Genomic DNA, 16,695 nt, shown 5'->3' with positions numbered 1-16,695 from the left:
ATTTGTCAGCAAGTCAGAATCTTATATGTAAATTTTATTGTTTCAGAGATAATTACCGACTTATAACTAAATTACTTTGAAATGCCCATCTGAAACAATAATTGTTTTATTTTTCAAAAGATTTTTTTTACATATATTAAGATTGCACAGATATAGAATACACATACATGCAAAGTAAACACACATACACACACTCACCATCACACTCACACGCCTTTACATACAGCCAGTTCAATGTACTTCTTTCTAAATTATCATTAACACACACATTGTTAACACATGCCCCGTTCTCATACCCGCCATCATTGACATACATGCAATCACTCACCAACACACGCGATTCTTGTCAAAAGCTAGATACATGTGCATGCTCGCATTCGTTGTACTCAGTACACACATATTGCACATACAAAAATTCTAATTTTAAAAAGTACCTTTATTCTTAAACATTAATGTTCAATAATATTTTCCATGCTGTGTACTTTGTATTGATAAGAAAAGACTTGTATGAATCGGGACCTTTTAGTACCACATTCATCGAACCATAAGTAAGTGTTAAGTAGCTGGTAAGATTCCAAATTTAGTCGCCTTTTAATATCATACAATTATAACATCCTAATTTAAGTGAAGGTGTTGCGTGAAATAATCTCATAAAATAAGCTGAAATAATTTAAAAGCCTGCTTTTTAACATGGGAGAACAGAGTATGCTTAGTGGACAGATGACATTATCTTTTAACAAACATGACCTAATTTATGCACGTGACCTAGCCAATGTGACCCTAGGATTTAATCAGTTATGCAGGTCATTTCAGGATCCACATGCAGTATTAAACAATAAATTCAAGCTATAAAATCGTTGAAAAAATCTTAGTTATCAGCAAAAATATTTACGTTTTAAATGCTAAAATGGAACAAATACTTAAAGATGCTCCAATAATTAGTGTTAAATCGTGTATTTATTTGTCTACACAAAAAAAATATAGAATAATTTATTGTGCTCTCAGTGCATGCGCACTTTATTCTATATAGGACATAGTGACACGGAATTTTTTCGGGATGCAATTAATTATTTTTGATATATTTATCTTGAGTTGAAAAACAGAAGCTCAAACTTTTCAATGGTGGTAGTGGTGTAAAGTAAGTGACTTTTGTAACCGAAGGAAAATTTCTGTTTTTGATAGAGAAAAAATACCATTTGTCAGCGGTGGAGCATCTTTAACTAGGTCACTGTGACCTACTTTTTAAATTTTTCATCAGTTTTCTGAACTGAACTTCCAATATTCACATGCAAAAACTTAAAAAAAAACCATATTTCTTTATTCTAATATTTACTTAATTAAACATTGAAAGTTAAATTTTCACCCTTTGACATTTAACCCCTTTGTATACCATTCTGAATAGCATACAATACGCAGCCGACCCTATGATATCTTCAATCAAAATATTTTGCTTATCACTGAGTGGCCGTAAAACGGCCCAAAGTGATATCCCCTCTTTTATAGGACGATTACCAATGTATTCTAGTTTAACTGTATAACCCTTTAGCATTATTATATCAGATGGAAGGCTACTCAATGGCATTCATCCTGGATTGTAAAAATACTACTAATAAAAAAATGAAACAAGCTTACAGCAAGTGTTGCAAGCAACACACGTGACCTGCCGTGGAACAAATTATGTTGATATGTTCTCTCAAGTTGTTGTCCATAAAATAAAATTTGTGAAACAATCTATATTTAGTAATAGTAACCTTTGTACTTGCCCTTTTGACCCCAATTTCAATCTGTATTTTGTCATAAGCCACCATTGTATGAAGTTTGATCGAAATCCATTAATTCGTTCTTAAGTTATCATCTGGAAACCAAATTCAGACAGACAGACATGCAGATAGACAGACAAATAAACAGACAGACGGGGACAAACACTTTAGTCGCCTCCCTCTTTCACTGGCAGGAGATCAAGACTAATACAAGCTTTGTACCTTTTTAAAGCATTTTTGTGGCGTTATGAAGCAAAGTCTGAGCTAACCATGAATGCATCATTTTTAGGCCTTGACTAGTATGATAGAAATTGTTTCTATTATGTGTGAAGAAAAAAACAGAAATATAAAAAGTATGTAAATAAGGAACTTAAGCTATCATACAGTATTTAAACCAGCTTGAGGGAAACTCAGCGGTGGCCTGCCCTTTGGACAGAGGTCAGTTTTTCAAGTACTTTATCAGTTACTTTTCTGTCAAATATAAAAAAACCCACATTGATTTTATGCCAGTTAAAACTTATACCTTGGTCTCTAGTTAGTGTGATCTTTCCCCAAGAAGATAAACAAACTGCACTGTGCACACACATTGTTTATGTCTCTGTCGGCAGCATTTATGTGTATTAGAATGTTCATGTCACCCCATATCAGTGTAGGTTTTCAATATTGGCCAGAGAGTCGATAAAGAGTGTGATATCGATATTGCCATGTCTAAAATGTTTATATTTATCTAAAGATACACTTTTATTTGAAATAAGCAAAATTATCAGCATTTTTCGTATATCACAATAAGATATGATAAAACACAATATACTTGTATGCGAACGTCTAATATTAAAATGAATATGTTAAGTACAAATAAAAAAAATGTTATGGTAAGAATGATAATTAATGCCACATTAAATAAATGATGAAGGCCAGTTCGAATCACATGCGGGCAGTGAATGGTGTGTTTTAGATGATACTCAGACTTTTCTTCATCTTAGTAATGACCCTGGCTGTTCATCAGAAATTAAACCAATCAAAGCAGCCATATATATGTATTTCATTATTTCGGCTATTTGTTCGTCATTGATCATATACCCTTTCCATATATCTTTTTTTTAATATTCCTCTAAATTTTTACTGAATCATGACAATAATAATAATAAAAAAATGAGTAAGCTAATGAATAGAAAGGATGAAAATGCACTACCAGAAAAATAATCTGATTGAAATACAGATCCTTATAACCAGTCCGTTCAAAAGAGGACGTGACAACAACATAAGGGGTCATGTTCGGATGACCTTTATAAGAATGATGTACCACGTGTACTTCAGATCAAATACATATTCTGTACATTGCTACATCAATTGGCAACGAAATTTCGTCCCAACATAATATACAATTAGCTTTGTTGTGCTCTTTTGACGAAATGACTACGTACACGAAATTAAATCTGGCACCTTTTTTAAAAAATAATTTCGTCCCCTGAAATTCACCTTCAAGATTTTGCAGGCAGCAATTTGATTGGCCATCTCCAAAGGTCACCTGGGCATGACACTTAATAGGATGTTGTCAGATCCTCTATTCCAACGTAGTGATAATAATGATCTGTATTTTAATCAGATTGCCAGAAAACAGACGTAACAAAGAACCAAAACGGTGGGATGTCATGTTTCTGCATGCCATTGTTACTTAACTTGTTAAAAAGAAAGTAACATTATACAGTTACCTTTATAATTTTCTACTTTCTGTTCTCCATTAGGCCAAGTGATATAACTTCTAATCCAAACTTTGTAGCCATGTACTGGTGTACTTTTAGATAACAATAGTATTTACTGTTGCTTATTCAAAGTATTAAACAATAGAATACTGGCTCTCTATTTTATATTTATATAATTTATGACGGAAAGATATTACTACACATTGTATGGAGGTAAGTTTCCCTGAATGAAGAAGAGAAAATGGTCACCACGGTATAAATATAGAGTTAAAGTTATGGGATAAATATGTTCCTCAACGCGTGACTGTTGTTTATCGCTATATCTTAACTCTCGTTAGTTAATTTTCAATTTTCTAAATCTTGAAAAGTAACTAACTCGAGTTTGATTAACATAATAAACAACAATCACTTGTTGGGGAACCTCTTTTTCTAAAATATCCGTCTTGGTAAAAGGAGCTTGGTGTTCTAAAAACCGCTATTAAATAATAGATCTATAACGTCACACAAGTCATAACATCAAATCGAAATCACCGTATGACTAGCCTACCTTTAGAATTGTACTTTTTTTCTGTATAAATGAAATCAGAGTATGATGTGTATCATACATAAGATATCACTTTGCATATTGTTCAGTATATCTATGTCTTAACATAATTATACTCTTAATGATTCCCGTCATTTTCATAATAGGCATACAGGTTGTAGATGCAGTTGAAATAAAAGAAAAAAAATATAACGAAATCATTTTAATGATTTTAACTTGCATTGTCAGCTTTAATGCAGATCGAAATAAAACGTTAGCGTGAGACTTGAGCGTTTATGTAATAGTTCAAACACCAAGACTTTGATATCCGTACGCTTCAATTTGTTCAATTTGACAGATAGGTATATAGTTACCCAAATATCTTCTTTCATTTTTTATCGATTATATTTCAGGTGTTCCCTATCCAGATAACAGCCAAGTGGGTGCTATATTCCAGTGCACATATCGGAGAAACCAGTCTGTGTGTCCTAGAACGGTGAGTGTCAATTATATCCACTACTAGTCCACGAGTCTACACGATTACCGACCTAAATATGGCCGCAGTGAGAGTCATATGTGGTAAGTTTTCATTGTTCTTTTTTGTCCTTAATTATTGTAATTGTTGAATATTGAATGACTCGAGATTCTACTCTAGGTAAAACCGTATCCATTAAAGAAAAAGGAAAAGTCTTATTGACTTCCTTGTTTATTGATTGCATATTATTTGATTATATTCATTTCAGAACCGTATAACAATAACAGTTAAGTGCAGCCGGTGTATAAATTATATCAAAATTCCTATGTAGAATATATAATAATCAATAAACCAGAAAATGCTATTTATTATTGTTTCTGAACTTTTTGTCACTTCTCATTGGTCAAAAATACGCCACGTGATCACCGATAAAAAACTACATATAGAAAAAAACTGTATTGCACAGTTATTTTTAAATAACATTATCGTCAACGTTACCAAAACGCTTCGTGTTTATGAATCTTTGAATCAAACGCGCTAAGTTTGAAACGTAACCAAACAATATTATAGACGACGTCAACGGTACCAATTCCTATAAAAATGATGATGACTTCCAGCTGATGACCAGGCCTAAAGTTTACTGGCCCAATATACATATGTTTTCATTTTTGTTTTTGTTTTGTAATCACAAACATATATAATGATCAAACATTGCACCAATGACCTAGAACAAAGATGACATACGTGCATTTTGACATTATTCCATGCAGATAAACGTACGATATCGAACAGTCAAAAATCGTCTTGTGAACATATCTGCCATCTTGAAATAGTCGCAATTGTAAAACCGACATTAACCGAAGCATTTCATATATAGGTTCAAAGGGACCTGGCACAAATTTCTAACCAACATAATATATATGTGTGTATTATAGTAAGGGTATGAACATTACGGTAGAGTAAAACGAACATATCTTTATATTACGTGTTTTCTTTTTAATAAACGGGCTCTCCATATCAGTGACGCATATCTTACCTTAAAGAGAATTAATTGATTTATGTATATACTGTTGGAAAGAAATTCGTGCCAGGTACGTAACTGTGTAAAGGCCTACACATTTTCTACACTAGCCGCTAACATGTTTGATTCTGTTTTACCCGTGAGAAGTCGATCGGGTCACGACAATCACAACAACACTGTATGGTAACGGGATCCGGCCCCGGTTGTTTGGTATCTACTTCCGGAAATATCGTACCTAAACAAAGAGAGGGGTAGGTGCTAAATCGCTTTAGAAAATCGATAGTATTTCATTTGTTTATTGAAACCTATCAAAAATTAGAACAGTGAAAGCTTAACATTTTAATATGTCCAACAATTGTATGTGAAAATGAAAATAAAGTCTCTCAGTTTGTATTCAAACATGTAACCTGGATAGTATTTCCATGCAAAACTGAGAAAAATGCGTGAGAATATGAACATATCTCAAGATATCGGATGCATTTCTGTTAGATAAGATGTTGAATGAAGAATTAGGAAAGAACAAAACTATCTATCACTTCAAATTTATCATTAATACATCCTGTGTGCCATAATCGATGATATTTAGTGAGCAGGTTATGACTAGAGTGTACGTGTTTGGTACGCACAAAATTCCGGTTTGGTATTCATTAGTATACGGTTGGGTATAACAACCTGGTTACAGATTTGAATCACTAATAAAAACATAGGATAACTTTAGGACAGTATTATCATTTCGCGCAGTAAGATTAACATATTACACAGCAAGAGCCGATTTATAATTACCACCATAGAAAACAATTAAATTTATATACATGTAAGTTTGTGATCCTGTGTTTGGTAGCTGTAACATATATACAATATGTAGCTTCTTCATATCAAAGTATATATCGGGGAAAGCCGGAAAAAAAACACAACACCCTATAACAAGTACGCGACAATCAATTATTTTAAGCATTTTAAATACAAATCAAGTCTTAGACATTTTTATGCTTCCATACTCATGCGTAATGTTTACACATTATATTTGTTTTTGGTTATTTATATTTATTTTTTTTTCACCCCCAGGGGAGGAGACACATTATCTTTGTGTTCTATTAACAGATACGCATTTTATAACATATAAAATTAATATTGATGTCCTTACATTTTTAAACCAATTTATTAACATTATAATCTCTCCAGTGATGTTATCTACATGGCGAAACGAACGATGTTTATTCAAGTATTCATTTTTATGAAACAGCTTATATCCAATTCTTCATGATTTACTGGCTATGGTGTCATTTCAGTTGGTCGACTGCCCTACCTCTATTTAAACAGCATTCCTATTGAAAAGAACAAAGACGTATATGAAATCCTTGGAAAGACGTATCATCAGCAATCCCTCAAGGATCCGTGCTGGGCCCACTACTGTCCGTAATATTCGTGAACGATCTACCGGAAATGTATATTTATTTGCTGATAATTTATAATTATAAAATCATAAAGTGTTTCGTACGAAAGTAGTCTGGTCAAAAAAAAGAAAAAAAAAAAAGATTTCTTTCGTGCGTCCTTTTTTGCTCGTTCGTTACTTTGATCGTTTGTTCGTTCCTTCAGTAAATCGGATTTTATTATCCCCTGCGAAACGCGTTTTCTGTGTATATATCAGACAAATGCCATAGTTGTGCCTTTTGCTATTGCCAACCTTCAATTTTTGGTATTATTTTTTGTAGTCTTGGAAACTAGTCAAAACACCAAATTAGTGTTTATTTTTGTCACCGGCTGGTGATTTTTTCAGTTTTACAATACAAGCATTAATAACTCTTACTTTGAGCTTGATATCTGGGTTTTCATACCAACTGTGAAGCGCGGGGATTATGCCACGCTTTATTTGCGGCTCCCTGTTTGTGATTCAAATTTTACTAGGTTGTTATACCAAACCGTACACTAATGGATATACCAAACCGGAATTTTGTGCGTACCAAACACGTACACTCTAGTCATAACATGCTCACTAAACATCATCGATTATGGCACAAAGGACGTATTTACGATAAATTTGAAGTGGTAGATAGTTTTTGTTCTATCCTAATTCTTCATTCAACATCTTATCTTAAAGAAATGCATCCGATATCTTGAGATATGTTCATATTCTCACGCATTTTTCTCAGTTTTGCACGGAAATACCATCCAGGTTACATGTTTGAATACAAATAAGGAAGCTTTATTCTCATTTTCACATACAATTGTTGGACATATTAAAATGTTAAGCTTTCACTGTTCTAATTTTTTATAGGTTTCAATAAACAAATGAAATACTATCGAGTTTTTAAAGCGATTTAGCACGTACCCCTCTCATTTGTTTAGGTACGATTTTTCCGGAAGTAGATACCAAACAACCAGGGCCGGATCCCGTTACCATACAGTGAACAAGCGTTTCGTACATAGGCCTGAAGCTAGTATCGATCGGGTCATGTGATCTTTTCCAGAAATCGAGAATTCCCGTAGACTTCTTTTTTATTATCATTTTTTTTTAAAATATTTCTTTTTCGAAACTTCACAGTTGGTGTCAGTTACATCTCTTAAATGGCTTTAGTCAAATTCTATGCAGAGGGAACAAAAAAAATCCGAAAAGTCACTTATGTTGTGCCTTTAAACTTTTAAATTTCACCATAAACATGGTAGGGGAGTAGGACAAATAGAATGACAATCATTGAGTCATTGAATAATGAATACGTTTGGTGTTTATTTTAAATTTCCATCTATGCTGTGACTGTGTCCTGAACATGGAGCTACAGGTGTACATGAACGTGTATGCATTTACAAACACATATGTACCAGGTGCATATAATAAAAGCGTTTAGTGCAAAATTGATGTTTTTATTAAATTAAATATGTTAAAAATCATAATATCATAACTGTCATCATGAAGCAGAATTTACAGTTTGAGGCTTATTAAGATTCACACTCAATTCAAAATGTAAAAAAATCCAGAAAAATGATAAAACAATTACAGCATTTTGATTTCGGTAAAAACATGGTTTCAATGTATATCGACCACAGAAAAACATCGACCTCAGACTACGCCTTCATTTAATATTTTTTCTTTTGTCGATATAACTATGTATCGACCGCATCAAAATGTTATACAATGTATTTGCATAATGTTTGAATGATCTAAAACTACATTTTGTATTCCATTCTTCTGTGAAGATTTGAGCTGTACTGGTCAGTGACCAATTCTCGCCAAGTACCAATTTTCCTCATCGTATTTGCATTTATATTTATGATTACACAGAAATATTAAAGTTATATTTTATGGAAACCTGAATGGTAGCATCTCCCATCAGAAGATGGCGTTATTCATGGAAATTCGCGTGTGACTATACAAATACGCATGTGATGGCGTGAATGGGTACTTGGCTCGGATTGGTCGCTGATAAGAACGCTAGTAGACATACATCTGTAAATCAATTACTTGTTCTGTTTTGATTCTAAAGCGGCCCTTCCTTACCGTATGCGTGCGTGTGTGGAGTGCATGAAGTTTTGTCGTTCTTGGTCTTTTTGTAATAGTGGTATCACTTGTTTGCTTTAAATGCTATCACACTGAACTATATTGTCGCAGTCCACTCGGTCTCACTATACCAGCGAAAAGCAGGTATGCCTGTGCCTATCTTTATGCGAACTACTATGCATTGGTGTAATATTATCTAATACGTATGCCAGATTTATATTAATAAAATCCTTTCTTTTGATTTACAGTTGCTTTAACTGTGGTGATGATGGTCACAGCAAATGGACATACTGGTATGTCAGATCATCAACACTGTGTATCGGATGTAAGATGTCGATGTAACGTGTCAGATGGTACCGGCTTGGTAGCCGATTGCTCCAACCTTAATATGTCCAGTATTCCGAAATTCTACTCAAACGTCACCAAGATTTTATTACAGAGAAACAATATTAAACATCTCAAAATAGAGGACAGACAGTTTCCAAGATCTGTTTTGTACCTGGATATTTCAGAAAATAAACTGGAAACTTTTGTTGACAATCCATTTAGGAGCATGGATTCTTTAGTTTACCTGGATCTCAGTAACAATTTATTTAAGTACATGCCAAATGTTTTTCCAAGGAACGTATTCAAAGGATTGAAAAGTTTATCATATCTCAATTTACAAGGTAACAATGTGTTAAATACATTACATCCAGATAATTTGTCATATCCAGTGAGTATAGGAGATATTGCGATGCTTACGACATGCCTACTGGACGGGGTAGATCAAACAGGATTTCCAAGCGAATTCAAGGATCTACTACACCTAGAAGTACTAGATTTAGGTAATGAAGCAGCCACTTGTGAATTACCGATCTTACGATCTAATTACTTTGAGAACGTGACATCTGTGCGTAATCTAAGTTTGTCTTATTGTCAGATTCGCTTTATTGAAAACGGAACGTTCCTCAAGCTCACTCAGTTATACTTTTTAAATGTATCTAACAATGACAGACTAACATTTGGCGTGATGTCAAACTTGACGAGTGATTTGAAGGCTTTACCCATCCATACCCTAGATATAAGTAGGATCCATTGTGACTATGGGCCAGGAACTTCGATATATGTAGCTGATGTCGTAAACTTGAGGAACCATACATACCTTACGAGATTATACTTAAACAATAATAGATTGTCCCTTCCGGAGTTTGGTGTTATTTCGTTATTACCAAAAAGTTTACGATTCATTTCGGCAAACAGGAATAGACTTACATTTGGTTCTTACGTATTTGAATTTGCCAGCGCTGTTAATTTAGAGTACTTTGACGGTAGCAGACAATACATATCGCATGACCCCGACACTGGTTCTATGGATTGTGATGACTGGAGGGCGCCCCCACCTAAATTTAACCATTTACAAGGAAGTAAATCAATCAACCAAAACCGACTCTTTTCATATAAACACAGTAATAACATCTGGCAGACGTCTTCTGCGATACACACCAGTTTGACACAAGCACGTACATTCCCTGTTCCAACTAACCTTAGAGAGTTGATTTTCTTTGAATGCGTTTTAGATTATGAAATAGGAACTGTTCCTCTTGGGCCAAACAACTTAACCCGTGTTGACCTTCATGGAAACCTATTACACTCTTGGAAAGGAACAATGCTAAACATTAACAAGGTAAAGATTATTGACGGATCCAATAACTTTTGTACATATATATCAGATAGTTTCTTTGACCATTCTGAAAACTTAGAAGAACTCCTTTTACACGACAATCTACTGGGAAATGTTCTGAAGACCGATGGAAATGGAAACATTTTCCGTCGTCTCGTACACCTGAAAGTATTGGACTTATCATGGAATAGAATTCAAGAAGTTCCGAACCTTTTGCTTAAGAATCAAAATGAACTTCAAATATTAAATATTAGTAATAATGAAATGCTCACATTCGACCTAAAATTTGAACACATGAATAATTTGCAATACTTAAATCTTTCTAAAAATCGCCTATCCCTATTAAGCAAACAAACCCGGAAACAAATAGACGGTGGTAGGAGTCATAATCTAACAGTTAACTTATATGGAAATAAACTACAATGTTCTTGTGAAACACTGGAATTCCTGCAATGGCTTGGCGACAAGAGGGATAAATTTGATGACTTTCAAAGATATCAATGCCAATTCCCAGATGAAAACATCAGGAATTTTTCAGATTTTGAAGATGTTGTGACAGACTTAATGAAATCTTGCCACAAATATACTGGTTTGATAGTGGGCGTTGCTGTATTCCTAGCCGTCTCTTTGATCCTCTCTGGTATCGTATATCGTTATCGATGGAGGATAAGGTATGTATATTATATGACAAAATCAAAATATATGGAATACGTCACTTTGACTACGAACAATGACGAATATCGCTATGATGCTTTTGTATCACATTCTGAAGAAGATGAATGCTTTGTTTATCAAGACCTTTTGCAAAATCTTGAAAATACCTATGACTTAAACCTGTGTACACTCCAGCGGAACTTTCAAGCAGGAGAATCTATTTTTGAACATCTGGCAACAGCCATTCGAAAGAGCAGAAAAACTATTGTAATAGTATCCGAAAGCTATATGAAATGCAGCATGTGCGAATATCAATTCAATATAGCTCGTATGGAGAGCATTTATGCGAGGAAAGGGGCGTCTGTTCTGTTCTTGGTGTTCTATGGTAATGTAAGACCGGAAGACCTCCCGCTGACGATGATGGACCTGATAAACAGAAACTTCTATATTGAATATCCGCACGACGAGCAGGGGAATGTTGTTTTCTGGAGGTATTTGAATGACATTGTAAAACCTCCCCATTGAAACTGATAAAGTTTTAGTTCCCTTGATAGTATTACTTTACCTGTAATAAGGAACGATTCGGATCATTTTGCATCTAGTTAAGGTTTGGACGCCTCGTGATTGGCCCTGCAGGTAGGACGCTAGAATTGTACCCGCTGCCTCTATTGGGTGATGTTAAGGCGACTGAATTTGAGATTCGAATGGCGTTCGCCCCTTTGAGGTAGTGTCTGGGTTCTGTCTGCCGTATAATGTGACCGGTGGGGTGTGTTGCTCGATGTCTTCTGTGGCATTTTACAGTGACATCACACAGTAAGAAATGACAAGAGTTCCACTATACAAGACGATACAACACGAACATACCACCATCTCCAAAAACACGCATCTCGCATATAACACATCACATACACGGGAGGCCGTCCTTACATGACCCTGGCTGTTAATAGAAAGAAAAATACATAAACCAAACCAAACATTGCATGACACTTTAACGCTGATCATGGTTTATTTGTTTTGTATGCAAGTAAGGTGGTAAAAGTGACAAAAACCTAGACCATTGTCCGGTTTTTACTGTTCGCCTGTAAGCTAAAGCATGTTCTTAGTGTTTGTCGGCAAAATCAAATGTTCAATAGAACCTGCATTTTTACCTTAGTCTAATTGTTTCGTTGTGAGTGATGAGATATATTTTGTTAATGATTTCGTCTGAAGTTTGCTGCTTAATTTTGGTTTTGTATTGGTGTAGCTCGTACAATAATGTATAGATAGCTTGATTATGTAAGGATGGCCTTACTTCTATAGGTTTTGTATACTGATGATGAGTACCGCCGTAGTCTCGTGTGTTCATAATAGTCGTGTTTAGCCCACTTAGAACATTGACGAATACTGTCCGCATTATAGTGCTGATTAACGGTTTTGGACACTTGTAAGCTTGCAAGGTTATTTATTACAGCGTCAGCTTACCCATGAAACATAATGTTACGTATCAATCTACACATTAGAATAGTGAAGTCATCGTCCTGATTTAAGGTTTAGGACACCTCATGTAATTTGACGCTGATATCGCATCATGCTGTTTAGTGTAATAGAAGTTAGGAGGTAAGACTGGCATAGAACTTAGAAATTTCACAATTCCTACTTGTAAGGTTATTATAACAGCGTCAGCTTACCCATGAAACATAATGTTACGTATCAATCTACACATTAGTCAATATTCAATATAATGAAGTGTGTATATTCTATAGAGTATGTTGATGGAATGCGTTAACAGGGAATATCGTTTTGTAAAGCTTTGTAATAAGAAGTTTTGTTTCATATTATAACCTGTGTTTTGATTGTCTTTATAGTATGTCCAAACATATTTTGATTGTATACATACAAATGTTCCTGTGTCAATTAATACGTTACTTTGCAACCTAAATTTGTACTTAAGATATTAATATCTTATTTTTTAATCGGAGTTTTGAATGTTTTAATTTTCAAATAAATTGATATAATTTAAGTTGGTTTTCGTATGTTTTTTTGTCAAATTCTTCCTGGTCAAGAATAGTGTCAGTTAAGGACGAAAGTTGCCTCAATAGGAATGTCATTTGAGTAGTAAGTGAGAAATAATGCAGTGGTCCACAGTCATGGATAGCTATATACAAATTTTATCGTCTCTGAGATAATTACCTGATTAATAACTAATATCAAGATGATAAAATAATTCATTGATAACGTATCAAAAGTAATTACACAATTGGATCTACAAATCATAAATTACTAGAATGATTTTATCGACAGTAAATTATTATGAAAGGACCAGCTGCAAAATGGGTACACAACATATATAGTACCTTTTAACGTAATTAACAGTATACGTAGTTTTTATTGGATACATACAAGTGTTATCGCGTGCACTCGTCTACAAAATTTGGAAATGATAATACATAAAATAATGCCCTTCAACCTAGAAATAAAATGTGCGAAATAATAAAAAGGACTTTTATATTTCACAATTGAATTGAGATTTGAAGGCCAATTTAGAATTAATATTTCCAGATTTTCAGTAGTTTGTGATAAAACATTTCAAACGATCTTTGATCAGTAGTATTGTTTCTTGCCACAACAAAGTACTGTTTGAAAATAAAATACAGAGTACAATGTATTATATGAAAGACAAACCTTGTTGTTGGTGGTGTTTGTTGCTGATGATTCTCATATATGACTAGGTATTAGGGAAATAGTAACGAGATCGAGTCATTTCGGATCAATTACTATGGTTTAGCATAGTGTTGTATAATCAGCAGTGTCGATATCGAGCATCGATCTTTGACTTTCAATTCGAAGATAAATTTTACCTTGTTTACACCTTTGTTCACTTATGCTGCCTGGTCGTTTATCTGATGATAATGATAGTGTACACATTATACTAATCATCAAAACGTCACGCATGAAATATTCACTGGTTGCCTAATATAACACTATCATTACATGAATCATACTTCTCAACATGAAGGAAATGATTAAAGATATTTTGTATTGAAATTTAAGTCAGACTAACCATACAATGCATTCACATTTAAAATCAATAATGTCGTTTGTCAAACAAACAATAACTCAAAATCGAATAAAACAGCAATCGCAATGTATGTTCGTAAACTAAAACAATAACTCAGGATACATGTAAAGATACATACATGTATGTACATTTACACCATAATATATTTTATATTCTAGCGTCCTATTTTTAGATCTTTTAATAACTGAATTACACATAGCAAAGACATATACACATCGGGATGTGTGTTATATTTCTACTTGACCGCCTAAATAATATTTTAGGAAGTATTTTCCTGATTCCACTTTTAAAACATTTTAAGCATAACTTTGACTACAAACATCTTATCTGCATTGAGGAACTTTCAGTCCTCAAGTACTTTTATACAAACAAACCATTGTGTATAATTTCCGTAATGGTCCTTGAAATAATCAACAATGATTCCTGTTTTAGACAATAACTAATTAGTTTGAGGAAACAACTGCAGACAGATTTGATTGTAAAAAATACCACAGCTTACCTGCTGTTGAGGTGTATAACGGGATGAAGATATTCGTTTTTGAACAACGAAATAAAACATACCATTGTTATTGAATAAAGATGGGGTAATATCCCCCAAACATTCGCAACTTTTGTCCGTGCAGTACAGTATGCCCACGCATACATATGAACCTGTATATATATATATTTTATTATACAAAATAAACGTACCCACTCTTTTAATGCGGTTTAACTACGATGACATTCCTCCGCCGTCAAGTGATTTCATAATATTAATCAACCCAGCAGTGTAAGATATGCGCTTTGCGATACGTACCTCACAAATGTGCGATTTGTATGCGATTATGTTTTTCAAGGATTTTCAGGACTGACGACATCAAATCCATTGCAAATCTTTTATTCCTTTGTGTTTGGAGAGCGAGCACCGCGAGTACACTGTGAATATTCCATTAGGGATATTGATGTTCAGTTTGCAGATTGTTAATTTATGGTGTCAAAATATACTGAGACTTTATCATTAAGGAGGTCTTGTTCCTTCTGTAGATTTCTTATATTTTTGATACCGTAAGCATCTCTGTAGATATACATTACGGCGTCACTTTTGGTACAGTTTATATCTCTTTTTGATACCACAAGTACCACTTATTTATATCATTGTTTGATACCATATGGTATGTCTGTATGTATAAATTACAGCATCACATTGAACTAGCTCCAGCTTTAGCCGGTTTTGAACCCGCATAGAGAAAGCAGACGAGAGTATCACCAGCTCGTGAAGATGTTGTTACCCACCGCACCAATCGGCAACACAACCATCCAATGACATATAATGTTGGGTATGACACGTAATATTCTGGCCAGGAGAAATCAAAGATATAAGTAAGATAAAAAAATAACAGCTTTTGGATTGATTTTATTATATAAGTCAAATTTCTTTAATTACAGGCAAAAAACTTTTTATAATCACATGCTAAACAGTTTATTTTATCTTAAAATCGTAAACAATAAGTGAAAGACTAAATAGATGAAGCTCAATTTGACAGATAGATATAAGGCCACTCTGATCTTTCTTTGGTATGCTCTTTGTATTAGTCATTTATATACTTTCAGATTTTTCCGACTCCGATGATCATCCCGTTGCGTCACTGTTGGATTCCTCGATATTGCATCCACATGATATCAAAAAAAGGATTATATGGAATTGAAAAAAAACCCATTCCATATATGTCAGAGCACTTAATGGTATAAGAGCGGCAGAATTCGATTATAGAATAGGACGGCAGCAGTCATACGAGTCTACACGGTCAACCAGTTAACTATGGACATAGTAATATTTATTTTCGGTGAGTCTTTACGAATGTCTTAACATCTGTGTTGTTATTGTCGAATAGTAAATATTTAGATATCTCCCTCTATAGTGAATCAAATTCTTAATAAGATCAATAATCTATATTTGATTAAAAAGTGTATTACTACGTCTTAAAATTAAAAACTAGAATACCTTGAATTGATTTATTACTATTGTGAAGACTTGAGATTATGATTTTGTTTGTTATTAACTTTCTATTATCTATTATATGCTAAGGTCAATTTAAAGTGACCTCCCAGAAGTTTGGGTGACAGCAGTATATTCATGTATTTGGTTTTGTTGTTATTCTTGAATTACGTCACGTTTTTACTCTTTGAAGTAAGTTTCCCCTTTGCCTATGCCTTCATTGTACATATTGCAATCGGTATATGGCGACTGTCCCATATGGGATTCTAACTCAGTGTCATATATACAAAGTTTATATCTATTTTAGATTAATAAAGTGGATATACTGGTATGTCAAATCATCAACACTGTTGCATCAACTGTGATGATG

The 16,695-nt window shown here is 33.9% G+C and overlaps 1 protein-coding gene across 4 annotated transcripts in view; it reads left to right on the top strand.

The window, feature by feature from the left end:
• The window catches only part of LOC138321159 (toll-like receptor 4), a 52,196-nt gene extending 38,905 nt beyond the window's left edge, over window positions 1-13,291 (top strand). Inside the window, exons 2-3 of one of the 4 annotated variants that reach the window (XM_069264625.1) lie at window positions 4,400-4,482; window positions 9,224-13,291. In XM_069264625.1, coding sequence (XP_069120726.1) covers window positions 9,241-11,817 — 2,577 coding nt within the window. In that variant the 5' untranslated portion in view covers window positions 4,400-4,482; window positions 9,224-9,240 and the 3' untranslated portion in view covers window positions 11,818-13,291. Of the gene's footprint in view, window positions 1-4,399; window positions 4,566-9,223 lie in introns of all 4 variants that reach the window. The other 3 variants (XM_069264623.1, XM_069264624.1, XM_069264626.1) reach the window with 3 other exon arrangements.
• Window positions 13,292-16,695: the final 3,404 nt, after the last annotated feature.

This window comes from Argopecten irradians, chromosome 4 (genome assembly GCF_041381155.1).
Source record: "Argopecten irradians isolate NY chromosome 4, Ai_NY, whole genome shotgun sequence".
In the NCBI taxonomy this organism is placed as follows: Eukaryota; Metazoa; Mollusca; class Bivalvia; order Pectinida; family Pectinidae; genus Argopecten; species Argopecten irradians.
The sequence above is the reverse complement of the archived record's forward strand: the minus strand, read 5'-3'. Positions and strand labels throughout refer to the sequence as shown.